This window comes from Mycteria americana, chromosome 13 (genome assembly GCF_035582795.1).
Source record: "Mycteria americana isolate JAX WOST 10 ecotype Jacksonville Zoo and Gardens chromosome 13, USCA_MyAme_1.0, whole genome shotgun sequence".
Classification (NCBI taxonomy): Eukaryota; Metazoa; Chordata; class Aves; order Ciconiiformes; family Ciconiidae; genus Mycteria; species Mycteria americana.
The window spans coordinates 10,074,881-10,102,489 of record NC_134377.1 but is presented as its reverse complement, the minus strand read 5'-3'; the positions used below and the strand labels follow the sequence as shown (position 1 = coordinate 10,102,489).

The 27,609-nt window shown below is 40.6% G+C and overlaps 1 protein-coding gene across 1 annotated transcript; it reads left to right on the top strand.

The window, feature by feature from the left end:
- The first annotated feature begins 38 nt into the window (after positions 1 to 38).
- Positions 39 to 27,609, top strand: PTPN11 (protein tyrosine phosphatase non-receptor type 11). Its single transcript, XM_075515758.1, has 16 exons — positions 39 to 237; positions 4,882 to 5,004; positions 6,164 to 6,358; positions 7,512 to 7,704; positions 8,967 to 9,083; positions 9,607 to 9,720; positions 14,597 to 14,693; positions 15,310 to 15,389; positions 15,516 to 15,674; positions 18,920 to 19,051; positions 19,940 to 20,094; positions 20,751 to 20,818; positions 21,477 to 21,628; positions 25,893 to 26,005; positions 26,232 to 26,333; positions 27,388 to 27,609. The coding sequence occupies exons 1-15, from the start codon at positions 224 to 226 to the stop codon at positions 26,299 to 26,301; spliced, it is 1,782 nt and encodes a 593-aa protein (XP_075371873.1). The 5' UTR covers positions 39 to 223; the 3' UTR covers positions 26,302 to 26,333; positions 27,388 to 27,609.

Genomic DNA, 27,609 nt, shown 5'->3' with positions numbered 1-27,609 from the left:
GCAGGGGCGGGGCGGTGTCGCAGACCGATGACGCAGCGGGCGGGTGACGCAGGGCGGGCCGCGCCGCGCTCCGTGCGCCTCCGGGGCCTGAGGCGGCCGTTGTTCACGCTCCCCTCAGGGCGCCCGTAGGCCGCGGCCCGCGCCGGGGGGGGCTCCCATGTGAGAGGCGGCCGTCGAGGGGGGCGGCCGGGCGCACCGCGACCCGCCAGTGTCACGGGAGAAAATGACATCGCGGAGGTAAGGCGGGAGCGAGCGGCGTCGAGCCCGGCGGGGGAGGGAGGGCGGGTGGGCAGGGGGCCGCCTGCCCCCGGGGCGCGCAGAGCCCGGGCCCCTCAGCGCCCGCTCTCGGGGGGCCGCCGGGCCGCGCCGCCTTCCCGCGGCCGGCCTGGCCGGGCAGGGCCTCCCGCGCCCCATGGCTGCGGTGCAGGGGCAGCCCCCACCCCGCTGCCTGCAGCCGCGTCTCAGGCCCTCTCCCCGCCCGTTCCTGGGGCGGGATGTCCCCGCTCCCGCTGTCCTGGGGCTGCGGCCGCCGCCTGGTCTCGAGTCGGGGCCTGGCTCGCTTGGCTCCCTGCGCCTCGCTTTCCCCGGCGAACGGACCCTCACCTAGCCGGCGCGGCACGGCTGGGGCCCGGCGTGGCTGGGGCCGGTGGGTCGAGGGGGCCGGCTCCGCCGACCCCCGTGCAGGGGCCAGAGCTGCCGCAGTAACGTTGGTTTCCTGGGGGGTTTCAAGCGAGTCCCCCCGCGCCCGCATGTGCGTTTGAACCGGAGCTGAGAGATGAATTTTATTCGTGTAGCAGCCCACTCAGTTCCCGGTCCAGAACCCGAGGCCAGGGAGGGTTGTGCTGCTCTCGTTAGTCCAGCATTAGGGACGTTACTGAAACTAAAACGTGAGCCAACTTTAAAGCAAGCGTTCGTAAGGTGACCTGATCTGGGCTCTCAGTTTATTAGCAGCATTCGCTCTAATTTCAAAACCTTGTGGCGTTGCAAAATTAGGATGATAAACAGTTGAATCTGTTTTCTTTGTTGTAGCTTCTCGCTGTCCTTAACCTATTTTGATGTTTGTCTTATTTAGCAGTCCTTTTTGGGCTGAGAGGTTAGGGTAGATGTTGGACTTAAGAGGAATTACTGTTGTAAGCATATAAACATCTTTTTTCTTTTTATCTAACCTACCTACTCTGCAATTTGAGACATCTCTAAGTGATATCTATTGAAGTATAACTTCTTTGGCATTGGGTTGTCCTCTTTCTTGTTCTGCTTAAGATGGTTGAAACTAGACGGGTTGGTTTTCAGTCCATGGGCATTTATAGCTGTATTTGGATTTGGGGTCTTCTGTGTTGGGTTTTCTGAACATCCCTACCCACACATCAGAACAAGTATACAAGTTACCTTTTAGAAACACTTCCTCATTGTCAGGAGTAATCCTTTTATTCTGCTCAGAAGTTTAAATTGTAACTTGTGAGGGAGACTGAAAGAAGATGAGAAATACTAACTGATGAGCCTATAAATAGGAGTAATTAAACTACCAGTCACTGCCTCTCTGAATGCTACGGTTGTGACAGCTGAGACTGAACTGATTTAATCTCTCCTGCTCTTGAAAAGGTGATTAGAAAAGCCCAATCACAGCATGGAAAAATGTGTATTTTTTTTGCTTTCTGTCTTCAATTTGGTAAGAGAGAAATATGCTGGCAATGTATGACTTATAAAACACAAATCCTGCTGATCTTTTCTGGACTATCTAACAAAAAAAAAAAGAGAGTTGTAGCAAGGCTGTATTTTCTACCATATATTAATTTTCATCAAAAGGTTTCTTGCTCAGCTGATATCACCTTAGTTTTGTAAATGAGACCCCCGCTATTTCACTGGTTACTTTTCTGCCAACATTTTCATCTTGTTGTAAACTAATAAGGGGCTTGGAATGGTATGCTGCTGAACCCCCAAATCAGAACCGCTGTAAGGAGTATTCCATGCATAGTGAGGACAGCTAGTTTAATTAGAGCGTGGGTTTATGTGTGCATGTGTTACTTTCTTGATTGTATTTATTGGCTGTGATGTCCTTTGCTTGGGACAGCCTCTGCACCTGCTCCTAATAGAGGTTGAAGAAGGAAAGTAGAAAAAAAGTCTAAAATGCATTCCATCCCTATAAAAGGAAGTGTAAGAGAAAGTCCTCTATAGGGCTTATGTTACTGGTATCTGTGTCTGCAGTCACCTTTGTGCTCTCCTCCTGTTTTGGAAGGGATGTAGCCACCAAGGTTCAAAAGCACACATGTGATGGCAGTACTTCAAATGAAGTGATCTTGATCACCGGTCCGGAACCATTTAACAGAGATCGCTAACACCCCCATTTTTCTATTTGGGGTGGCTGACAAATGCATCTTCCTACTCAAAGCCAAAAATACAAAGATGAGAGAGCAGGAGTACAAGTTACCATTAGAACAAAAGTTACATAAAGTGCAATAAACTCCATCGGTCTCCCAGATGTAGCTTTTCTTTTGCTACACTTACTTACTTTTTGCCATCTTCAGTAGGAGTGTGCGTGTATGTGGGGGTGAGATTTTTGTTTTTAAACAATCTATCATCTCTTTAACCTCTCCTTTAAGCACAAGTTATTTGTAGTCCCTTCTGTTCATTAAATTATTATTTTTCTGTTATTTTACATCTTTTGAACAACTCGTGTACAGTTACTTCCAGATACATTAGGGTTTAGGGTAAGATAGAGAAGATATTAATTAAAGTTATGGAATGTCACTGTGTAATAAATCTGTAGGGCTGATTCCAATAATTTCTCCTTTGTATGTTTATACATTTTTGGGTATAAACTCAGAAACTTGCCAAGGTGTCTCTTGAATCCTATGTGTATTTAAAACGCTTATAAACGCTTCAAAATGTTGCTGCATTTTGTTTGGTTGTTTTTTTTTTATTTTGCCCTAATGGAGGTAAAAATTTGGGGATGGAAGTGTGGTAAATATGTAGGTTGGTCTGCAGAAGCTGATAATCATATTCTGAAATATATTATTTAATGTTCAGTTCATCCCAAGTGCCAACGCTTGTGCAGTTCCTTTTGTGAGACTGCATCAAAACAGAACTTTTCTTGACCTTTGAGTAGTCATTAGATAAATGTAGCATTATTTATTAATTCATTCCCATTTGTTGTAATAACTTGGAAGTATTTTTAAATTTTTTTTTTCATGACCCATGCTGCATAGGTTTGATTTTTTTGTTGCTGTTGTTCTTCAGTTAAAGATGTGGTACTATTCACTAGATTTTCTTGGTGCAAGCAGAATATCCTTAACTAGAAAAAAAGCAAAATTAACAAGAAGAATAATTTACTTCTGAAATGGAATTGGTACATAAGTAATCCTGATTCCCATTTGAATGACTTGCTAGAGGTTTGGGTGTTCTAGAATCTCTAAAACTCCAGAATGTTTCCATGAGAATCCGTGCCTGAAGAGAATAGGCTGGATAAGGCCTTGGTTGGAATATTGTCAGTTTTTCAGTATAGAAGGAATTGCTGAAACAATTGAAGTAATAACCCTAAATGTAGACATGCACTCACATATTTTGCTCTTTTAGCAATTTAGCATGAAATGCTGACTGTATGAGGAATGATCAGAAAAGCTATGCAATTTTTTTTTAGATATAGCACTCATATCTGTAATGAGATTGGTTGCAGAGTCTTGTGCCTTAATGTTTTGCTCTACTTTGGAGAAACTAAGGACCTTGTGTACAAAGAGGAGTAGCCTGTGTTCTTTCTGCAGATAACGGATGTGCGTTTTCACTTGTGCCCTGCATAGTGTCTGATTTATGGCAACTCTGAAAAATAAAGGTGATCTCTTAATTGCCAAATACAAGTCTGACAAAACCACTAAACCAATTTTTAGTTGCTGTGTTCACATCTCTGTCTCTGGGCTGTGTGGTGCTTTTGTTTTTTTTTTTTTAAGTTTGTCTTCTAAAACCATGCCTCATTTAAAAACGTCTTTCATCCAGAACACACAGATGTAGTTTAGTACTGCAAGAGTGCAATAAAAATCCTTGATTATAGATAAGAGAAAACGCAGATGTGTTAACTGAATGGCTAAGAATAAGTCTCTCAAAAGTTAATGCCATAGGTGGGGGACACTGAGCTTCTTAGATATAGACCATATACAGCTCTCCTTTGGCAGGGCACTACATTAGTCATTCAGAAGGCTGTTTGTGGGTGGTGAATATCAATATGAGATTCCTCGGTGTTTGTATTTAAGTGGGATATATTCGGACCAGAGAAATTGCCATGGTAGTTAGAAGACGGAGCAGTGCTCTTGTGTCTGGCAGTGGTCAGCACCCCATTCTCTTGAGGAACGTGGAAGAAGACTGGGCAACTGAATAGGTTGTCCACAAGTGAAGTTCCTTCCTGACCCCTGTCAGCTGGTGGTCAGCCTGTGCCCTAAAGCATGAGGTTTTGTTAAATTTTTAAGCTTTAAAGTGTTGTCAAGTGTAACTTTGGATGTTTTGTTTTATTTTTAAGTATTTTTCCTGATTGTATTTCGGTTTCTTTGTGTGTCCTGTCTTCCAGGAGTAAGGAAAATGCATGCCTTGTGGTCTCTGTTTATATTGTAGACCTTTCTTTGATATCATTTTAATCCAAGCAGTCTGAATATGTATAGATGTCTCTTTCACTTGCAAAGCATCGCTTACCAATATGTAAAATTGCAATGTAATATGAAATGAACAATTTATACTTTCTGCTAAGGTAGATATTCTATTAATTTAGGAACAAAATTCAGTATTTCCTGGTTTTAAAGCTGTTAGATTGTTCTGTTTGGTCTTGTCATGTAAGTTAACTCTGAAAACCAGAAGGTCTTCTATTTATTTATTAACACTCTTTATTTTTAACCTTTTATATAGATGGTTTCATCCAAATATTACTGGGGTGGAGGCAGAAAACCTACTGTTAACAAGAGGAGTCGATGGCAGTTTTTTGGCACGGCCCAGCAAAAGCAACCCAGGAGACTTTACACTCTCTGTTAGGTAAGTTTAAATATTTTTTTGTCTTTCTCCCCAAATTGGTAAGAGTCTGCATTTGATGCTGTTCTGTGGGGAAGGAGTTGTAAATTAACTGCTTGTAAGAGATGAAAGAACATGTGGGTCACTTCTTAGTCTGTTCACTTTTTTCCTCTTTTTTTTTTTTTTTTTTAACTCCTGTTTTCCGTGAAGAGGTTCTCAAATACTTTTATCCAACTTGGGGAAACTATAGGTTGGAGGGTGGTGAATTCTGATTCTGCAGGGACAGAAAAAGTTAAGGGGAAGCAGAAGTAGATTCATAATAGCATTACTTTTAGCCCTTTAAAAATCTATTTGATAACCATTTGAAAGTAGCAGAGATGATATGAATTACTGATCAAGCACATGCAAGAAAATGCTATCCAGATTCTCTTCTTACAGGAAAAGTCAGCAAGTTTTTAAGGGCAACTGCGGGGCTATTTCAGCTTCCAAAATAGGCCTTTTGTAACACTTGTCCCCTGACACTGTGTGTATAGCGGTAGGGATGGGGAAAGGACGGCAAGAGGAAGTAGGGAAAGGGAAAAGTGGGATTGGTGATAAGAATAATACTGCTTGGATACCTTTGAGATAATGGGCCTTGTTGAACAGAAGGGGACAGAGGCCTGTTCTTCATTTATACCTAGAGACTGTGGGAGCAAATGACTTGGATCAGGCAAAGGCAACTGTTTACTGAAGGAGAGATCTTAGCAGTTAGTGTGAAATTCTAGGGAAGGGAGCAAACAAGCTCTGATGGGCATCTTCAGAATGCTGAATTCTGTCCTTACCCCTCCACCCCTTGTGCTTGTGTGTGCAATTTGTAGAGGTCTGAGGGATTTTTATCGGAGATCGTGAGGCCACAGAGCTTACGCTGGCTTCAAGGATTCCTTTGTTATGGAATTAAGGTTTTTTTTTTCCTATTCTTCCTGACTGTTGGACAGCCACCTCCCCTTCTTGCAAGCCACTGAAATGTGGCTGAAGCACACTTCAGAGGTGCACTAGCTTAGCTATTCTGCAATATTTCAGTTGGAAAGTGATGCAAATGTAAGTATGGATTTCTCTAACACAGACAACAGAACACTAAATATAAAAGTGATTGATTGGAAATCAGCTGACTTGTGTTGGTTTTTTCCCTTGTTTCAAATATTAGACGAACTGGAGCTGTCACTCACATCAAGATCCAGAACACAGGAGACTACTATGACCTCTATGGAGGAGAGAAGTTTGCTACGTTGGCTGAGTTAGTCCAGTATTATATGGAACATCATGGACAGCTCAAGGAAAAGAATGGAGATGTTATAGAGTTGAAATATCCGCTGAACTGTGCTGATCCTACATCTGAAAGGTCAGAGAAATAGTGGTGAAAACCTTAGCATCCATGCACTTCTTAATAAATGCATGTTTTATCCCTATTAACACTACAGGCAGCTTCCATTTGATGAAAGGATGGCTGCTATCTTGCACTAAAAGTGGTGCCACTGATTTCAGTGAGTTTACTTGCAAAGTAGACTGATAAACATGATTAAAGGTAAAACAATCTATGCTGAAGAAAATAGGTTCTGGGGCTTTCTTCCTGGCATGATACAATACCAAAAAAGAGGGCATAGTTCCCTTTATTTTTACTGGGAGAATGTTTTATTATAGAAGTTCTCCCAAAGCTTTCTGAAGCTGTTACTATTGCAGGGAATTCCCAGGTATATTTCTGGGCATAACTTTATACAATTTTTCCAGCAGCGGGCCTATGTGTAAGAAAGTGAATGACATGCAAATCCTCAAATTGCTCAAACTCGTGTTTTTAGGAGCATGGCTAATCAGGAGAATCTGAGACTTCAGACTTGACATATACGGAGGAAGTATGTGTATGTCAGAAATAAACCTCTATGGCCAGTGGATATCAGTTTATTCTCAGAAGTGAAAAAACAAGGAAAAATATTAAAACAAGTTCTCTCACTCCTTAGAATGGCTTGTATTTAACAGTAGTGAGGAGGATTATTGCCTTTTTGGCCATCTTTCTTGAAGAAATGAGATTGATGTGATTATCCTGTCCAGTTCCTGATGTGATGGAAGGGTAAGGTCTCAAAGATGCTAAGTTCCTACAAGTTTATCAGGAATGTGCATTCTCAAGAAGGAAATAAAAGAAGAATAAATGCCTTGACTGCAGAAAAGGTTGCAGTGTAAGCTCGTATTTATTGGACACCAGGGAATCCGTTTGGACTGTTGTAAAGGATCCAAATCAAAGCTTCATTTGAAGCTTGCGTGAAATGCAAATTTCAGTGCTTGCTTTGAAGTATTTCTGTAATCACTCGTGTGTACGTACATGTACACTTCCAAGGCTTATTTTGTTTTTTCTTTTTATAAACCGAGGCTTTCCGTAGATCTGGACATTGTTTTCAGTGTACATAAGCATTTTACTTTATAATAAATATGTAGAACAAGCGGATTCAGCCATGGCTGGAATGACAAGTAGGGTACCTGTCTATATCTTACTTTATTTAAAGGTGGTTTCATGGGCATCTCTCTGGAAGAGAAGCTGAAAAACTATTAACAGAAAAAGGAAAACATGGAAGCTTTCTTGTGCGTGAGAGTCAAAGCCACCCTGGGGACTTTGTTCTTTCTGTCCGGACAGGAGATGATAAAGGAGAGAGTAATGATGGGAAATCCAAAGTGACACATGTCATGATTCACTGCCAGGTATGATGAAGCACGAGCTTCTTAAACAGGGCTACTTCCATGGGCAGTGGGTTTATTCTAACAGGAGGGCCATCTTCACTTCACTACAGAGCTGAATACAGTTCCCCTTTCCCTGTGGTACTCTATGTGCTATATATCATCTGTTTGATCAAATTGACTAATTTGATAGCATCAAAATTCTGTTAGTGTTTTATTGTTTTTGACTGCTTGCCTGACTGAATCATGTCATACTATACTATGCTGTCAAGTACCTTCTAATAGATTTGCTTTTGATTGCATCAGAAGTCTGTCTCAAATCCTCTGCTGATGGAGCCTTTCATGTTCATGAATCTTCTTAAGCGAGTTGCAGTCTCCTGGATAAATTATATAAAAATATGAGTAATTGGACAAATAGACATCCATCCAAGTATGTCTGTTTCTTCTGTCAGTTTATAAAGTTGCACCTGATAGATGATCAACATTCTCTGAAAATTTTGAGTATTGAATCCAAGGAACACTTTTAGATCTAAAACTTGAATTTAATATAAGGTTCTTCCCTGAAGTATAATTAAATTATAGCCTTTTGATATTTTCATATATGCCCATGGGCTTCTATTAAAAAAAAAAAAAAGAAATGGCAGATTTTGTCATTTTCTTTTTCTTCTGTTATCCTAAAAGACAGTGCAACATCTTAATCGTTTAAAAATAACTAAAATGCAATAACAGAAATAGTTTGGAGATAGAAATGACCTACTGAGACTGTAAAAGCTAAACTACCAGAATTTTTTTGTTTGTTTGGTTTTTTTTTTAGAAAACCTCTTTGATTTGCAGTTAACTACTGGTAGCATTTATGATACTGAGGAAAATAACTTTGCATTGCTTCCTTAAAATACGGATGGTGGCAGTCAATACCAGTCTTTCAGGACCCAGTGATGCTCTTTTAGGAATTTGAATTTATTTCCAAGGCTACCTCCTGGATTCTGATCATGTAGCTCAGGTAGCCTGCTTGAGCTGACTGAACCTCAGTTCAGAAGGAATCTGCTCTCCTGAAAAGGCAGATAAAATGATTTTCAATTAGATGACAAAAAGGATAATGTCCTCCATAGTGTGTGTGTGTTTCTTTTTATTAAGGTTCTACCATCCCTTAGCAGAAGGATTTTATTAGATTCTTCTACATATGGTTTTAAAGAGAATTTCTCATATCTCAAATAGCCTAAAGATGATATTAGAGTAGACTTCATTGTATGAAGTGCATTTATTTTGATGAGCATCTGTCTTTCAAGGATCTAAAATACGATGTTGGTGGAGGGGAGAAATTTGACTCTCTGACAGATCTAGTGGAACATTACAAGAAGAACCCTATGGTAGAAACTTTGGGCACAGTATTGCAACTCAAGCAGGTGAGTGAGCGGAGAAGGCACCACTAAGCTTTGTTACCTTCAGCATGTATTCTTGAAGTGCAGGCTTTTCCATGTGTTTTGTGAGACATCGTTTTTTTTTCTTTCCTAATGCAAAAATGAAGAATTAAACTTCGTGAAACTGGATGATGAGGTCTGTCATTTAAACAAGAACAATTTTTTATGTGCCTGTGAAGGATAGACTCTTGTCTCTCTGATGCCTGCAGAACTTCTCTTGGTTTCATCACGGTCCATAGGGGTTGCAGGACTAGTCCAGAAATGAGACAACTTAATGTATTGAAGAACAACTGTGAGACTTTATCTAAAAGCAATTGTTCCCTGCCCCCTTCCTTTCTACCCTCACTGCCCTTCATTGTATGAATTGTAAAGTTTTGAAGTCCAAATAGATGCCTGGATCCCAGAATTGCCTATATAAAATATACTTAGCGTAGGGGATTTGTGTTTTAACTGTCTTCTCACAGTTGTCATTTGTTATACCTTTGTTTAATATTTGTATCTTTCTTAGCCTCTGAATACTACCCGTATTAATGCTGCAGAGATTGAAAGCAGAGTGCGAGAGCTAAGCAAGCTAGCAGAGACTACAGATAAAGTCAAGCAGGGCTTCTGGGAAGAATTTGAGGTACTTCATTACATTCCAAGCGTTATGGTATTAAATCTCTATGCTACTAAAAAGTTAGGTTTGTTACTTTTCATCTCATCTCCCTCTCCGTCGCTTCAGATCCATGCTCTTGCTCCCATCTCCTGTGTCAGGTACAGCATGGGTTAAAATTTTACTAGTTCCACTCTTGTGTCTGCTAGTAAAATGATTGAAATATTTTCCTTTTTTCCTGATTCTGAGAGCTAATTGTGTTCTTCAATGCTCTTCATTCAGTACCTAGCACAATCCCTCCTGAATATCCCCCCATCATGAGGGAGCCTTACGTCCAACTGTATGTGGCCCACCAGGACAATTAATCAGCTTCATTCCAGTGTTCCTTTTCTTCACGTGGACAGCAAGAAGTCTGTAGGCTGGATTAACGTTTCTGGAGGCAAAGGACTAATTCCTAGCCTACGTTACTCTTGGTGACCCGAGTAGTAGTACAGAAGCTATATCTGATGCAGTTGGAATATGTCAGATGTATTGTGCATATGGAGGGGATTGCACTGTGCTTTCTGTTGCATGTCTCAATGCAGAGAATGTTTTGGCTTGCACTCTGCTGTGTTTGGGAGGTTGGGTACCATTGCTTTACGGAAACTTCAGTATGATTTCTCAGTCAATATATGGTCTTGCCCTTGAGTTTGTGGCGTTTTGATAGCTGGTTTTGGCAGTAGCGGTAGCAAGCTGTAAGATGAAGCAACATTGATTATATGTATTCCTTTGACTCCTGGAGGTTTATTTTTGTTTTGTTGGGTGTTCCATTTCTGCCTACAGCCAAAATTCCATTTCCCTCCCAGAAAGTAGCATTGCCTTTCCTTCTGTCTTATATGCACACCTCTTGCGTGTGTAACATAGCTGTGCTGGCCCAGCTCTCCCCTTCTTTGAAGCCCTAATGATTTCAGGGAGCTACTTATGTTTGAAAGAAAATACATCTGAAACTCTAAATTTTTCAAGCAGAGCAAATTAAATATGAGCATTAACCAACACATTCCAAACTACCTGAGTCTAGCCTGGGTCCTAATGCATCTCTGACAACTGGAGTCACTGAACAGCTCCATGCATGTGATGGTCATTGCCAAAAGCTTTAGAAGTGTCTTAAATATAATGGACTGGTTTATACCATACACGCGTAAGAAAACCACAGTGGAATCTGGAAGTCCACCAGCAGATGGCAACAGGAAACTGGAAAGTCCTGATCTCTGGCAGAGAGGCTGGTTTTGGCTGTGTAATGCTATTTTGAGAAACTTCTTGAATAGTGATGGATTAGCAAAGCAACTGTTCTTGAAGAAACTCTTTTTTGATCAGACATATTCATTAGCTGAATGTACTGTCCAATCTGCTCTGAGTCAGGAGGAGAAAAATAAATCTGTGAAAAGCAAAAGACTCTTGCCAAAGAGGTGATACATTTCACTGCGAATGTGGATGGAATACAAGAAGGTGAGGTCATGGCAGCAGGGAAATCGTAAAATGAGGATTAAGGTTTCTCCTCTCCCTTCCCCTGTGCCCAGTGTGGGGGGGCAGTCCTTGACGCAGGACTGCTGAATAGTCAGAGTCCCACCTGGAGGGGGAAGCAAGCCAGCAGAGGCTACTCTGGCTATTGCTGCGGACTTGGGACTCTGTTTTACCCGAACAGTAGAGCAGTGGATCCCCTGCGGAGCAGTTCTCATCTATTGCCTGTGAACCTTGCCTGCAGGTAAACTGGCCTCAACCTTTGAATTGCTCTTCTTGCAGAGTTCAACATGGGAACTTTGATATGGGGCCTGAAGGGTCAGGAAGATTAGCTGCACCTGCTCTAAATAGCTAAAACTTGCATATGGGAATGGAGTGCTTTTTGCAAAGACTGATTAGTGGTGTGCTTTATCGTATCATGACACAGTCATGTAGATTGTGCCTGTGCTCACTGCGTGGTTTAGCCTGAACATACATTTGCAAGTTAGCCAAGCAAAGGGTGTCTGTTGGCTTCCCTGGAGACTCTAAGCTTACCTTACTCTTATTCAGAAGGCATAAAAAGGAAAAAGTGTGCCCTGTTGGCTTGCCCTCCTTGTAATTGGTGCTGGCTCACTAGAAGCTATGTGAATTAATGTTTGGGTTTTTCTTCTTCTTCTGGACTGTTGTCCACTCTTCTGCTGTGCGTTTAGGAATGGATTGTTGATTTGTCAAAATATGACTGAACTATTACTTGACACTTATGACTTCTTTTCTGACCTCTGGTCTTTGTTGAATACGTTTGTCTTGTAATGGATTTATCAGTCGGTCCTTAGAGGGGAAGTCTTTTGCTGTCTTTTGGCTTGCCTGAAGAAGAGTATTTGCTAGCAAGCCAGAAATGTTACAGAAGAAGTAAATGTAAGAAATAAAAGATTTTACCTGTGAGACATTCCCCTTCTCTTTCTCTTTCACTCCTGTTAGTGAGGTCAGCACTAAACCTTATTTTTTTCCACTGTGTTTTTGGAAATTAAGCAACCTCATAGCAGTTATAGTCATGCTTTTTCATTCACCTCAGGTAAGCTATAGCTGTCAGCCTTGGTGGCAGGAGGCAGGGCGGCAAACTCCAGGTTGTCCGTGGATCTCTGCCTGTGCTGTTTATGATTTGGCAGTCCAGATGGTAGTTATAAATTACTTGTCTTCAGGCATATTTAAGAATGTACCTTTTGTCCCGTGAACCACTAGACAGAAATGTTAAGTCCTTGTAATGTTTTTCCTTCTGAAAAATGGCTGTTTGGTGAGCTTAATGCTTGGATGTTGCAGTGAAATTGAGGACTATGTTTCAGATTTATTGTTGCATTGTGTACATCTCTTAATGGGCTTGTTAGAAGTCGTTGCTGCTCATGGATCTCTCCTCAGGGACGCTCAAAGCAATAATAATTAACTGTATGAAGTGAAGATGTGTTTGAAGCTATGGTTTCCACACTCTTAATTGTTTCCATTTTTTAACCTGCTAGCAAAGTTTAGCTTTCGGTTCTTTTGCTTGGCATTTCACTTGGCTGAGACTCAAAAGTTAATATTATATAAAGGTGCTCTGTGATAATGGCACTTGAAAGACTCTTGCAGTGTGGCAAGAGGTGAGCTTACTGCAAAGTGCTGTTTCACCCATTGCTAGTAGTAGCAAGCAATCCCATATGGGGATATGATCTTTTGCTTCACAAGCACAAAACCTCGCAGCTCTCCTATATTGCTTTTGTTCTTTGGTTTCCCTGCCTTTAGGATGAGCCTAATTGTCCAAGGTCACTAAGTGAGGTGGTAACAGTTACAGAGATTGAAATAGAAGTGAGGAAATGTGCCTGAGATGCCCAAGCTTTAAAGTAAAAGCAATCTCTGCAAGAGTATTAAGAGTGGTAATAACAAGGGGAGCAGCTTCCAAAGCGTGAGTATTCCTTTTAGTCAGGCCAGTACTGCTTTTGGGATTAAAACTTGGAACAAAGACATCGAGATTCTGGTCCCTCCAGCTTCATTGCAAGTAGGGGATTTGCTACTAAGCAACATGGCCGTGAAGTATGGAATTGCTGTTGTCCCTGTCATTAATTGTGAACCAGGCACTGAGAAATTAGCTCCTTGCCAACAGGAGAAATCCCCATGCAGGTTTATTGTTTCTGCACCAGGATGATTTATGGATAACCCTGTTTGTAGTTATCTAATGCACCCCCCTTCTTCTCCAACAGGGTAATATGGGAAAGTCTGGGCAAAATTTTGTACTGGTTTAGGGAAATGGCCTTGGGTTAGTAGAAGAGAATAATTACAGCACTTAAAGTGCTACGTGGCTGTGGTGGTGGGTTGTGCATTGGCATTTTACCTGTCTCATCCATACCTTTGAAAATACTGTAGCATTCCCCTGTGGGCTTTTGTTCTGGGGGAACAGACAAGAATATCTTCCTAATACTCTGCTTCTAACTGCTGAAGGACTTTCACTGTGCTTGATATTTAAATACAGTTGCTTGTGTTGATGTGCTTTGTTGGGTTTTCTGTATGCTCCTTCCTCCTCTTTGGCTGTCTAGAGTTGGTCTGGCTGCAGCTTGCAAGGATCTGCTCTTGTGGCATTGCTGTAACACAGCCTTTGTAATCTCAGGGACTTGTTTTGGGGGCTTCCCAGCAGTGTTACTACAGACTCGCTGTAGCTGAAGGAGTGGAAGAAGGCTGGTAAGGCCTAGAGGAATCCAGTACAGCTCAGGTAGAGAAGCACTGGATCACAAAGTGCCTTACTCCTTTGCAGGTTGGCAATGTTTTGAATGCATTAGTTACTAATCTTTATCGGTACTAAAGCTAATGCCAGTTCAGTGGAAATTTTTTAACTCACCTGTCTGATTCCGCAAAAAGGAGAAATGCAATAGTACTCCTAACTTTTATGCTTGGTGAGAAAGAGCTAGTGATAAATATGTTTATTTGGACCTGCTCTGTAGAACGCTGCTTGTGTTATTTTGTTTATTTCGTGTGCCTTTTAAGATGGCCAGATTTCCACAGACAAAATTTTGCTGTGGTCCTTTGTAACCAGTTATGTTTTCCTTGCACAGTATTTTACAGCTAAAAGCTTTAAGGGAGCAACTTGCATCTGCTTGGTCAGAACAGTATCATAAGGACTTGCTGGTTCTAGTTTGTGGTTTAAAGAAGCTTTGAATTAATAGGTGTGTTTAATTATCAGGTGGAAAATAGCTTGCCTTGTCACTCATGCTCCTGTGTTTCTTATATACCTTGGAAGCAATGCTGTACTAAGTCTGAATGGAGAAATCCAGTACGCACCTCTCTTTCTCTGACTATTTGGCATTATAATCAAGTATTATCATTTTTGTGAGAAAGGATCGCTATAATGATGGTGAAACAGTCCATACTGCTTTTATTAAAACCAGCTATTTGTGCTGTTTTAATTTAGACTTTACAGCAGCAAGAATGCAAACTTCTCTATAGTCGTAAAGAAGGTCAGCGTCAAGAAAACAAAAACAAAAATAGATACAAAAACATTTTACCCTGTAAGTATTGATTCCTTTCATTATAATGTAAGCCTGCTACTTTTCTATGCTTTACTTTCTTAGCTGGTAAATACAGGGTTAATTAATCTCCACTGTGCTTTTTCTTCTCTGTAGTGATAATTTCCCCTCTTATGTTGTCAGTATTAGCCCATGCAATTTCCAATTTGTGTTCAAACATTTGCACTTTGTAGATACCGATTTCAATTCCCAAATACTGTTTTTATCTTCAGCTTTCATTTAAAAGTGTCACATCCCTAAACTGTTATTGAGCAAACTGGAATGCTTAAATTTAAGAGGATTAATTTGTGGTACAAAACTGCATGGTGCAAATCCAGCGGCCATTTGCCTTGAGTTAGCGCTTGACTGTCCACGTACTCATGAGTTACTAGCGGTCATGAACACTTATTTTGCTCTAGCTTGTTATGAATTGGCCACTTGTTTTAAGAGATGGCAAAAGAGGAAAGGTTGAATATTCTAGCTGCTAATTTACTGAGTTTGATAACTTAATAGCTTCTGGTAGCAGTAAGAAATGTATCTGTCTGTGGGATATTTAAAAATAGCTGTGTGTTCACAACTGTAGGATGCAAGTGCTTAACGTACATGTATATTCTTCCAGTTGATCATACCAGAGTTGTTCTACATGATGGTGATCCAAATGAACCTGTTTCAGACTATATCAATGCTAATATTATTATGGTAAGTATACTCCTACCTACAGGAATCTTGTTGGCGCAGCCCATGCCTACTCTTTAACATACTAGCCTAAATCCAAGTTAGTCTTGTAACCGTTTGTCACCATTTGTTAAATTGTTTTTTCTCTAGCCTGAGTTTGAAACCAAGTGCAACAACTCAAAGCCAAAAAAAAGCTACATTGCTACTCAAGGTTGCCTACAGAATACAGTGAATGATTTTTGGAGGATGGTGTTCCAGGAGAATTCTCGGGTTATTGTTATGACAACAAAAGAAGTTGAAAGAGGAAAGGTAAAAACAAACTCTCAAACTGGCCTTAGGAAAGGTCGTGACATTTGAATGCAAGTAAGGACTAAACTGACTTGGTTATATTGATTTATATGCTGCAGTCTGGTGTGCCACCACTGTTTTTGGAGACCTGGAAGGTGCGGAGTGTCCCTTTTTATTGGTGCCTGTGGGAATTGAGGATACACTCCTATCATATCATCAGGCCTCCCTTTTTTAAGGGTTGAGTGATTAGATTCACATTCACTAGCTAAAATTTATGTATTTTAAAATTATTCAGGGAATGAGGCACTGGAATGTGAGATGTAGCCAAACAGGCGTTCTGCGTACCTGAAGGGGTAAACTCCCTGTTCCTGTTACAAAAGTATTGCCATTTATTTTAGCTTACCGACCTTGTATAGACTTTACTAGAAAAGCAGAATTGTGGGACTTGATTACTATAAGAATGAATTTAGATGATAGTGCTTCTTACCTAAAAACTACAATATAATGTGAAAGTTATTGCCCCAGATTCACCTCATTCAAGTCACATTTACCAGACTCTACTAGAATGCTGTTTTCTCTTCTGGCTTTACTTTCTATGCTTGAATTGATAACATTCTTATTACATGCTGAGCTAGTGATTACAACTGAAACTGTACGTGGCTAGGAATCCCTCAACTAGGCGTGATTTAGCGCTTTTATTCCTAAAGTCAGGTCCTTTGCCTTTGACTGCCCTGTTCTGCATGAAGACAGCTGCCTGTTCAGCCTCAAGAATCTGCGAGCCGCTTGTGAACTGCTCTGGCAGTATTTAATGCTCTGAAAGAGGAAATATTCCTGCAATGGTGTATCCCAAGAACCTCCATTTTACCTTTAAGTGCAGAGATCTTGTCTTATTCACTGTCTTCTGGCAAATCTAAGGCTATTACTTTGTTTTTGGGTTCTAATGACATATGGCAGGAAAGAATTAGGAAGTAGTTGAATACTGATATTCCAGCAATGGTCACATACTGTTTGCTGTGTATAGTATAGTTTTATCTTTGGAACGTGTTGCTTCCGATCTCTTTTTTTCTGTATGGTAAACAGTTTCTGTTCTCTCTTTTTTTCTTTTTTTTTAAGCTTCTCTACTTTTCCCATGTACTGTTGTTCACCTTTTTTCAATAATCTGATGATCTGCTTCTGAATGGAAAGCTGTTATCTTGTTAGATGAGCGTCACTTTTGGAAAAAATTGAATTGAAAGTATAGCTAATGTTTTTCTGTGGGTGACTGATAATTGCAGGGGTTCCTTCCCACTGCCACAAACAAAAGAGGCTTTGTGTGTATGTACTGAAGACAAATAGCAGTAGATTTTATGGGCTTCTCTTCCTAATCTAGGTATCAAAGCTGCCATTAGTGGTGTTTGTAGAAACCATTAGATTTTGTCTTGTGGATTTTTTTTTAGGCTTTGTAAACTTCTGCCCATTCATCACCCTTATAAAGGGGCATGATTTGTGTTTCCTTCCCAAGAATGAACTGCAGGAGGGAGAAGCTACCCCTTTCCAGTAACCTTCATCTTAGATCTTTCTCTTGGAAGAAGAGAAATAAATTATGGGGTTGTTTTGGAAGAGTTGACTTGAATACACTTAATAAACTTTTTTTTTTTAATAACCTACAGAATGGCCTGTGCTTCTCTGCAGTTTCTCCATGATTCTTTCCAAATTTTGCTAAGCCTGTTGGTTGTGCACTGGCTGTATACAACACTTTAAGGTCTGATTACTTAATCAGTGCTATGTGCATTGCTATGTGCATTGATTTTTTTTTTCTTTATTCTTTTTTTGTTTTCTTGATGCCTATTTCACATCTTCAAGAATTGCAGATAACAGTCCTGATATAAAATAAAAGCTTTTTTATCTCAGGCCAAGATGCTTTCAGATCTACAGGAAGGAGAGAAACCTCTACATCAGAGATGACTTGAAGAGCATGTTGCCTAAGGAAGTGAGGAACTATGAAACATCTCAGATTTGCACAGGGTTCTGAATATGCTTTAGAATGATGCACTGTAGAAGCAGCAAATACTTACGAATTAAAATAGTGGTGTTTTGGAGGCAGTCCATTGAGCTGATAATATACGCATCCCCTCTGTCAGACTAAAGCTTGTTTTAACATTGTGTGTTACTGTTCAGACTTGCTATACCAGCTGCTCTTGTGTTCAGAGTTCTGTATTGAAACTGCAAGTTATGTTGGCATATGCTGAGATCTTTTCTTTAGCTTGTACCTTTTTGGAGACGGTAGGGAAAGAAGGGCAAAAGTAACAGAAAAGCATCTTGTTGCCTAAGTAGGCTGGAAAGCATGTGTTCAGTCATCTCTTACTGTATCTTGTGCTGGCAGAAGGAACTTTCTTGTTGCCATGTTTTCTCATAAATATGCAGTAGTAACTGCAAATAGGAAAAGTTTCTCTGTAGTACTCGGTGTTTGGTCTGCGTTTGCTGTTGCTGGGAGCTGCATCTGTATACCCACTATAATTTCTCATCTGATACTGTGTGGACTTGTATTACATTCACAGGCTAACAGGAGTCACTCTTTCCTGAGCTTTTACAGGAACCAAATGAAAGTAGTAATAGGTGAACCTGTTCTTCAGTGGATGGAATATATCCCTGGCCAAAGGTATTCTTGCGAGAGAAGCAGCACACGAAATGCTCTAAATTTCAAAACCTACGGACACAGGAGGCTTCAGTCCCCTGCCACAGGGAGCAATTCTTTGTTGCTTTGGTGATTGAATTAGAGAGCTATGTTAGCCCTTTCTGCTCTAAGTGATGAAAAAGCAAGCACCCAAGTTTCAATTCTGCGAAAAACGGCTTATACCTTTAACTTGTATTTATTTTGCAAGCTGTTGGGTTTTGATCGTAGAATAGCCTGTAAGGCTACAGCATTCCACTGGAAATTCTCAGTATTTTGAAACCCGTAGTTGGGTGGAGATACAAGTAACAGTATTTTAATCACTGGGTTTTGAAACTATCAAGGAAAAGCAGGTACTAAGATGATCACGAAAACTGCGAAGAGGAAAAATTGCCTGTACTTGTTTGTCTGAAATCATCTGGTGTTTGTTATGGGGAAGAGAAACTTCCCCCTAAAATGTACTTTACCTTGTCAGCTAGCTGTTGAGTTGGCACTAGTAATTGTCCTCTATGTATTCAGAAATGAAAGCTTCAGAAATGTGTTTAACCAGTTTGCAAACCAGCCTTTCTTCTTACTGATTACTCTTTTTTTTTTTTTTTTTTTTTTAATTTTGCAGAGTAAGTGCGTCAAGTACTGGCCTGATGAATATTCCCTAAAGGAGTACGGTGTTATGCGTGTTAGGAATGTTAAGGAGAGTGCAGCACACGATTACACGCTAAGAGAACTTAAGCTTTCTAAAGTTGGGCAAGTAAGTATGTTAGTAACTCTGTCCTTTTGATTTACGTTGCAGATCACAAAAAAATTTTGCAGAAATAGACTGTTTCTTTGGAATCAATAAAAGCACTAAGAGATTAATAAATTGAGCCCTGTCTCTTTCTTTGAAGCTCCAGGTTAGTTCCATACATCTTTCTCTTTGTCCTTGGGATAATTGAAGATTCTTACACCTAAGCACTTTTTGGCAGAGGATGCACAGCTGCAGAGCTTTGAGGAAATGTGGAAAGAGGGACGATGCTATTAAGTAATTACACTTAAGTCTAGCTAGGCATTTTCTCCCTTGCATGGAGATGGCTGCACTAGAAGAAAATGGTTGTGTGTGGGTCCAGATTGTAGAAAGAACACTTAAGGGAAGGAATACAAAAGATGAGGAAGGAAATAGTTAACTAGTATGGAAATAGCACTTCCTTGTTAAGGAACAATTTGGACCAGGGTGCAAAACGAATTGCGTAAGAAGCAAATAAGCAGGATGTATTAGACTGGTATGTCCATGGGATGGAAATGAGTGGGAAAAAGTGCATAAGGTAGGTGCCACGAGTGATGAGTATGACAGGTGAAGGTCCCTCGCTGTTGGTCACCCTCAGACAGAACTTTGCCATGGCTTCTAAAGGTGAAGATGGAAATGTTGTTGGAAACAACTGTGTGAGAAAGAGGGAGCTGAGGAAACAGGTGGTGTGATTGACTCGTCAGGCCAGGAAGAACTGGCTTGTTCCCTGCTTCAAGAGAGTTGTGGTGCTGTGGATACTGAGCAGCAGGTTGGATATGCCACCTTCTGATCTGACTCAACTTTTCCACACAAATGCGTTTAGCTGGATTTTGATCTTGAGGATTTTGTTTTCATGTGTTGGCGTCTTCTTTCCAGGGGAACACAGAGAGAACAGTCTGGCAATATCACTTCAGAACTTGGCCTGATCATGGAGTCCCAAGTGACCCTGGAGGTGTACTAGACTTTCTAGAGGAGGTGCACCATAAGCAGGAGAGCATTTCTGATGCGGGACCAGTTGTGGTCCACTGCAGGTACGGTGATGCACTATGCCTCTCCTGCTACTACTCTCTACACCTTTGGAGTTCTGTTGGATCCTTTTTTTTTTTTTTTTTTTAAACTTTAAAAGATGACAGCTTCCCCCTGAGAGCTACTCAGACTTTCATCTGCCAAGGTGTTTGTGCTTTACATTTTGCCAAATGATGTATTCTAGATAGGTGTCAAATGGTTACCTTCTAAGCAGGCTGTCTTTCAGAGTGTGCATGTCTGTATGAATAAGAATTTCTGATGTTGTATGAGAAGGCGGTGCCAGTCTTGGCCAGATACGTTGCAGGATCATGGGAATTCTAATCTCCCATCCTACCTCCTGTGAGTGCTCTCTCCTCAGTCTCAGCTTATAAATGAGATACTTTTTATAAGGCAAGGAAATGTTACATTTGACCTTGTAGGTATTTTTCTGATTCAAGGATGTTGTTAAATGCTGAGGTACAGAAGTGCTGTTTATGACTTCTGTTTCGTCCATGTTAAGTTGATTAGGTCTCTAGTTACTTTTGGCTGTGTGGCTTGGTTTGACTCTGGCTATAATTTGGAAGTCTAATGTCTCTTAACACTAGTCCAAGTAAGAGTCTAACATTTTGGTGTCTGTTCAGAAAGCAAAACAATTAACTTTTTTCCCCTTCTCTTTTTACAGTGCTGGGATTGGGCGAACAGGAACTTTCATTGTGATTGATATTCTTATTGACATAATAAGAGAAAAAGGTAGGTTCCCCCCTACTTTTATCTTCCTGTGGGACACTGACAGATACATCACAGTAAAACAACAGGGGTGTTGATAGAATAGAGGATTCTAGTGATGCTACAAAGGAGGCATGTGTGTTTGGCATAGAAGGGACTTGCTCGCTCCTCTTGACGTAGCTGGAATTAGTGTTGAAACCCTGCTCCAGTTGAGCATAATGAACACTTTCAGCTGAGGATTAGCCAGGAGTCTGATTATGTTTTTCTTATTACTTTTATTATTTGTTTTTCTTTTAAAATCATTCATGAGTGTGTGGTTGTCAATGTACTCATGCACGCTGAATTTGAGTAACTTGTTTTCGGAGAATGGTGTTGTATTTATGTATAAACTGCCATAAACACTAACTCAGCATGTATGTTGAGCTAGGTTGAATTTAAAGTAATCCTGGAACAGTGTGAAGTGATGTAGTTTTCTCCCCCAGGACAACTTTCCACGTTATGCTACAGTTCTACAGATCTGTGTATTAGTAGTCAAGGACGAATTCTCTGTGTTAAATGTTAGCAATCTTGCTTCTTGCAAGATCATTCAACTACGCTGTGTTCTGCTGGAAGATGAAGCCAATCTCTTCTCCAAAGAGAAAGTTTATTTCACTGTTCTTAACATTATGATGATTCTTCCTAGGTGTGGACTGTGATATTGATGTTCCAAAGACCATTCAGATGGTGAGATCACAACGGTCAGGAATGGTTCAGACAGAAGCACAGTACAGATTTATTTACATGGCAGTACAGCACTACATTGAAACGCTACAGCGCAGAATTGAAGAGGAGCAGGTATATTTGTCCTAGAGTATAAAATGTTACATAGGAACATGCTGTCATTGGAACAGGGAGCAGATTTGCTTGTTTGCTGCCTGTTACTTTTGGAGGCCTGACTGACTGTATAGCTGATGCATCGTGAAAAGGCTGGGTCTGTAACCTGTTCACCTGTTCAGAGAAGCTGGCCTGTATTTCAATTCATTGTGCTTAAGAATTACTTAAACTATTAGGTGGAATTAGAAAACTGTAAAACAAAAAAGTTGTGCTTGGCCACTTGCAGAGGAAGAAAATCATCAGTCTGAGAGGCTTCTCCATATGACTGCAGCTAGTGCTGCTTTACCTTCCATGAAAATGCTTGCATGTATGGGATGCTGTCCCCCAGTCCCTGCACCCCAGATCTCAAATTCCCTTAATATTACCTAGTTTTCTGTGCAAGAAGAATAAAAGATAAGGCTCTGTTAATTAATACAGAACTTCGTGCTCTATTGAGCTTTAAAGAGATTTCCAATCTGTTAACTGTATTTCTAAAGTATGATAATCAAATTCAAATGCTAGTAGCTCTAATATGTATTTTGGAGTCTTAAATTACATGTTTATTAGTAAGAGGTAAGTATATTGGACTGAAAGATTAAAGAATGAGTGTGGTGATCTTGCAGTACAGTGTCCAACAAAAAGCATTTAGAGGAGTGATTTGGTGTGATAAGGTGAAAAAAGTTTTGGAATATGTGGTGACAACCACAAGACCTTCACCTCACTCTTCCTGTTTAAGTACTTCATTGCACTTAAATTTTACAGTCTTTTACAGAAGTTACCTCGATTTGTAATAAAGAACTGACATTCTACTCACTGTTGCTTTCATACTCTGCCCTAACCTCTGGTCATCTGGGATTTGTATCTTTTTGTTTCAGAATTTCAGTATCTTTCCTTCTGCAGCTGGCTTGCTGCTCAGAAGGAGATAAACCCACACAACTGATCAGGCAGGTGTGGGGAGCTGCGCGGTTAGCGCAGTGCCAGGTGTGAGATGTAATCCCTGTTTAGAGATGGAGTGTGCCAGCTTGGGCTTGGCACTCGTGTGGCTTCTGGCTGCTTCGGAGTGTGGCAGAGCTTATTTTATATTTGCCTGCATGATGTAGATGCACTGTTCAGCAGAGAGGATAGAGACTTTATTCCTCTCCCCAGGACAGCTGTTCTGTGCTCTGAGGGTGATTAGACACAAAGTGAAGAACAAGAAATCCCTCAGGTGTACTGTGTTTTTTTTCCTGGCTTTGTTGTCTCACTTCGCCTTAGAGCTGCCTTGTATCTCTGTAATTATGCAAGCCTTGCGTCCTCAGCTTTTTGAATATGGTCTCTTTCTGCTGCTGCCATTGACAAAGTAGATCTGTAACTCTTGACTGTTGTAATGGGTTTCGAATAGTATTTTGTTAGAGTGGAGCAGTGTATTTCTCCTATAGTGATGAGGCTCAGTTAGTTGTGTTTCATCCTCTGTTCCATTACTAGCTCAGAATGCACAGGTATAAAAGTTTAAGAAACTGGAAACAGAACATTGCTTTACCTCAGGAGGTCTTAGTTAGTACCCCAGGTTAGTACCTCAGGAGGTACTAACCAATAACTAGGGCTAGTGGCAGCTATAGGAATAAAACAATATAAAACTTCTCAGACAAAAGCAAAGCTATGTGGTGACTATAGGAACTAATGTCCTGAAAAAAACATGGTGAATTTGGAGTGCTCCAAAGCATTTTGATAGAGCAGAAAAAAAATGGCTGAGTAGAGTAGTATGGAATGCTTGAATTTCACCCCCAAAAGATAGTTTGGGAATAAAACGCTGTGTTTTAAGAAACTTTAACTTCTGGAACTTTCCTCTCTCTATACTTGCTTTAATTGCAGTTGCAAACAGTAAAACCTGAAAGTTGGGAAAAAAAATGGTGAAGTGAATTAGGGCACCTGTGTAGGAAAGAGTATGGGGTCATGTTCTCTGCTTTTCAATCTGGATGAGCACAAGCCAGCTCTGATAAGAAATTAGGTCGTCACGTTAGCTAGCCTGTTGTCATGCAGGACTTACAACCAACTGGGTTGAAGAAGTGGATATGTGAATAGCTGCATCTGTTCACATAGATACGCCTATTTTTTTGTTTATATTCAGGAAAAATTTCCCCGCTCTGCTAGCATTCTCTCTTGCATTGCAATGCTGAGAGCCTCAAGGCTTCATAGAGTTAAGTGTTGTGTTAAATATTGCCTGTTGTCCTACAAGTGTAGAAGAAAAGCAAAGTGAATTTGTTTTAGGGTTTGGGGTTTTTTTTCCCCTCCTGTGGTGTGCTGGTTTTGGCTGAGGTAGAGGTAATTTTCTCCATAGTAGCTAGTATGGGGCTGTGTTTTGGATTTGTGCTGGAAATAGCGTTGGTAATAGAGAGATGTTTTCGTTGCTGCTGAGCAGTGCTGACACAGAGTCAAGGCCTTTTCTGCTCCTCACCCCACCCCACCAGCGAGTGGGCTGGGGGGCACAAGGAGCTGGGAGGGGACACGGCTGGGACAGCTGACCCCACGTGCCCAAAGGGCTATCCCACACCACATGGCCTCATGCTCAGCACATACAGCTGGGGAAGAAGAAGGAAGGGGGGGACGTTTGGAGTGAAGGTGTTTGTCTTCCCGAGTCACCGTTACACGTGATGGAGCCCTGCTGTCCTGGAGATGGCTGAACACCCGCCTGCCCATGGGCAGTGGTGAATGAACTCCTTGTTTTGTTTTGCTTGCGTGTGCGGCTTCTGCTTTCCCTATTAAACTGTCTTTATCTCAACCCACGAGTTTTCCCACTTTTACCCTTCCGATTCTCTCCCCCATCCCACGGGGGAGGAGTGAGCGAGCGGCTGGGTGGGGATTAGCTGCTGGCTGGGGTTAAACCACGACGTGGAAACGCGTATATCTTTACATCTAGGAAACAAGTAGTTCTTACCACATTTGTATTATTCTGAATTAGAAAGGATAATTACAGTGAATTAAGTGGAAGGAAGAGAAGCCAGATATCTACTTTTTCTTGGCTTGTTTTATCTTTCAGTCAGCTTAAGTAATAGAAGAACTGATGGATTCTTTTTAAATTGCTTTTACTGTACAGTTCATCTGTAACTTGAACTGCCATTTGTCACACAGTTTTGGGGGGGTGGTGGTGGAAATCAAGCTCTAGTTTTGGGCTTCAGAACATTATTGGCAGGTGAGTACCATAACCCAGAAAGCAGCAGAGTTTGAATCTTTGTGTTTTATTTAAATCTTATTTTTTAGCTTTAACATTCCAGCTAATTGATCTGGACTGGTGGTCTATTTGAAAGTGATTTGTCAGGAGTAAGTAGGAGGCTGAGAGGGGAGAAGTTCAGTAAAATAACAGAACAAGTTGAGCAAGTTTTGAGTAAGTCTCAGAAGGCCATCTTGGAAAAACTTCAACCTACATTGCTATACAAAGTGTTCGTAATGGAAACTCAGCAGCCAGATCTCCCCAGAGGGTCTGACAACCTCTGTTGTGAGATTGATTCAGGCCAGTTATTTAGTACTTGTTTGAGCATTTAAAAAAAAAAAAAACACCAAAACCAAACAAAACCAAAAAACCTGGTACCCTGTAAAATTTTGAAATGAGGCTTTAATTTATATGTAGGTTTCAGTGTATGCATGTGTTGTGAATGTTTGTCTTAAATTAAGAAAGCCATATCCCCTCTCTTTCCTAGTGTAGCTTTGCTTGCTGGAGCCTTCAGTATCTTTAGATGAATGCCAGCACAATTGGCTGCAGCTTGTAACATATGCTGCAGAATACAAATAACAGCTTGGGTTCTTTTTATATCAAACCTAACGGGCTAAGATGTTATTTTATTAGAGATCTTGCAAACTACGTTGTTACTCATTTGGCCACATCTCCAAGCTGGAAATAAGGTCAGTGGGAAGCCCACTGGCTGGTACTGTCTATTAAAGAATGAAGTGTGGTTTCTTCTGCCAAGTAAGATGAAGATTGTGTACGAGTGCTGGTTCATAAGGTTGGTATGTTCTGCTGGAGATGGTGGTGGAAAGAGGAATATTGAAAAGTGAGGCTTTTCAAGTCTTGTAACAAATAGCTAAAGCCAACCTTTAGGTCCTATCCGTGTTGTGTGTGTTATCTACGGAATTGAGCACTCTTCTGTTCATGGACAAACCTTTCTTCTAAAAACATACATGGTTAGTTATACATGTAATTTCTGCACTACTTCAATGATTGTTTTCTATTAGTAATTCAAAACCTGGCTTTTTGTTGTGTTTTGCCTCACAGAAGAGTAAGAGAAAAGGTCACGAATACACAAACATTAAATATTCTTTATCGGACCAGACAAGTGGGGATCAGAGCCCTCTTCCACCCTGTACCCCAACCCCAACGTGTCCAGAGTAAGTTCGCTTCTGTTGTTAGTGTGTGTGTTTTGAACTGTACTAACTAATCTTCAGGGACCTTGAATGAGAATGAGTTATCACAGAATCTGCCCTAGACTGTTGCCCTGTGCTTTGCTTTTAAAATAAATTGAGCAAAATAAATTGTCACTGAAGTATATTGCGTGTACAAATGTGGTTTTCTCAAACTAGCTTCTTCAGACTGTAAATACTTGTTTCATTTCAGAATGAGAGAAGATAGTGCTAGAGTATATGAAAATGTGGGGCTGATGCAACAGCAGAAAAGTTTCAGATGAGAAAATGTACAGAGACTTCCATGCAAGGGCAGGTATGTATGTTCAGGAGTGAGTGTGTATGTCCAGCCTGGAGTTGTGGGGTTTGGAGAAAATGTACACAAAACCGAACTGTGAGAAGAACTATAGGAAGGACTCATTCTAATGCCTGAAATGCATGTAATCTATCCCTCTTAGGGTGTTTAAATTTCAGAAGCTAATTTTGATTGAGTTGCATCTATGATACCCTGTCAAAACAATGTAGAATATTAGCTTGGTAGTTTGGCCTTTATTCTCGTGTCCTGGCTCACCAGTGACATAAGTTGGAAGTCTTTAGTTATAATTCAGGAGACTGAAATTCTGCATGCTAGCAGAAGATGAGTAGCAACTACAGTCTGAACTTTCAATGTCTTTTGTAAGTGATCTTTGCTCCTGGTCGATGCTAAGGATTTGTGTGCATCTAAAGAGAGTCAAAGAACACTTAATCTCATGCTCAGCCTCATAAAAGATGCGATGAGTGAGTTTACTGCTGTGCCTGTGTGGTGTGAGCAGTTGGTGTAGTATTGTTGTCATACTAGTAAAAATTAAATCCTTGCTTTTGCTGAGATACAAATCTGTATATTCTCTTTGTTATGTTTTAAATATCTGTTATAATTTGGTTCTTGCAATCAGACCACTGAATATATATATAGAGGTTATTAGCTAATAAGTTTATCTGATACTTCGGTTAATGGGCTGTGAATACAGCAAAGGAGTACCTTTGAATTTAAGGTGTCTTTAGTAATGAAATTCTTTTCAATTCTAATCTAAAGCCTTTTGTCATCTTTCCCCCTGTGTTTTTTAAAGACCTCAGGAATCCTATTTTCCCTTTTCTATTTGGTAACTGCAAGTGTGTTTCATCCATTTAGTCCAGGGATCTTCTCCAAGTCTATACACAATCTTATCTTCTACTGCAAAAGTACCACGCAGTTTATAAGCAAGGTTTGAGACTTTTGGTTGATTTAAAGGTTTTCCTTGAGTCAAAATTGAGCACTTCGGTATAATGTCAGAATAAGAAATAACTGCTGGTTTTTTTCATAAATAATTTTTATTTTCTTCTCCCTTTCCCAGAAATGAATATGGTTTTTAAAGAGGTCAAGAAAGAGATGGAAGAAGCTTCACATGAACGGTGAACTCTGAGGGTTTGGTACCTTTTTATTTACGGTTTTAATCCTTCAACAGTAGGCAAAACTTAAGACCATCTAAAGATTGTTTATATCTCTTCTCTCCAATACCTGATTTACAATTGCTCATTTTCCAAATAAAAGGAAATCCTTTCTACAATGTAGACAA

What these genes read in the sequence shown, in the direction of transcription:
- PTPN11 (XM_075515758.1), top strand. An exon ending in TGACATAATAAGAGAAAAAG is followed by an intron (nt 20,819 to 21,476) that starts GTAGGTTCCCCC and finishes GATTCTTCCTAG; the next exon opens with GTGTGGACTGTGATATTGAT. An exon ending in CCAACCCCAACGTGTCCAGA is followed by an intron (nt 26,006 to 26,231) that starts GTAAGTTCGCTT and finishes GTTTCATTTCAG; the next exon opens with AATGAGAGAAGATAGTGCTA.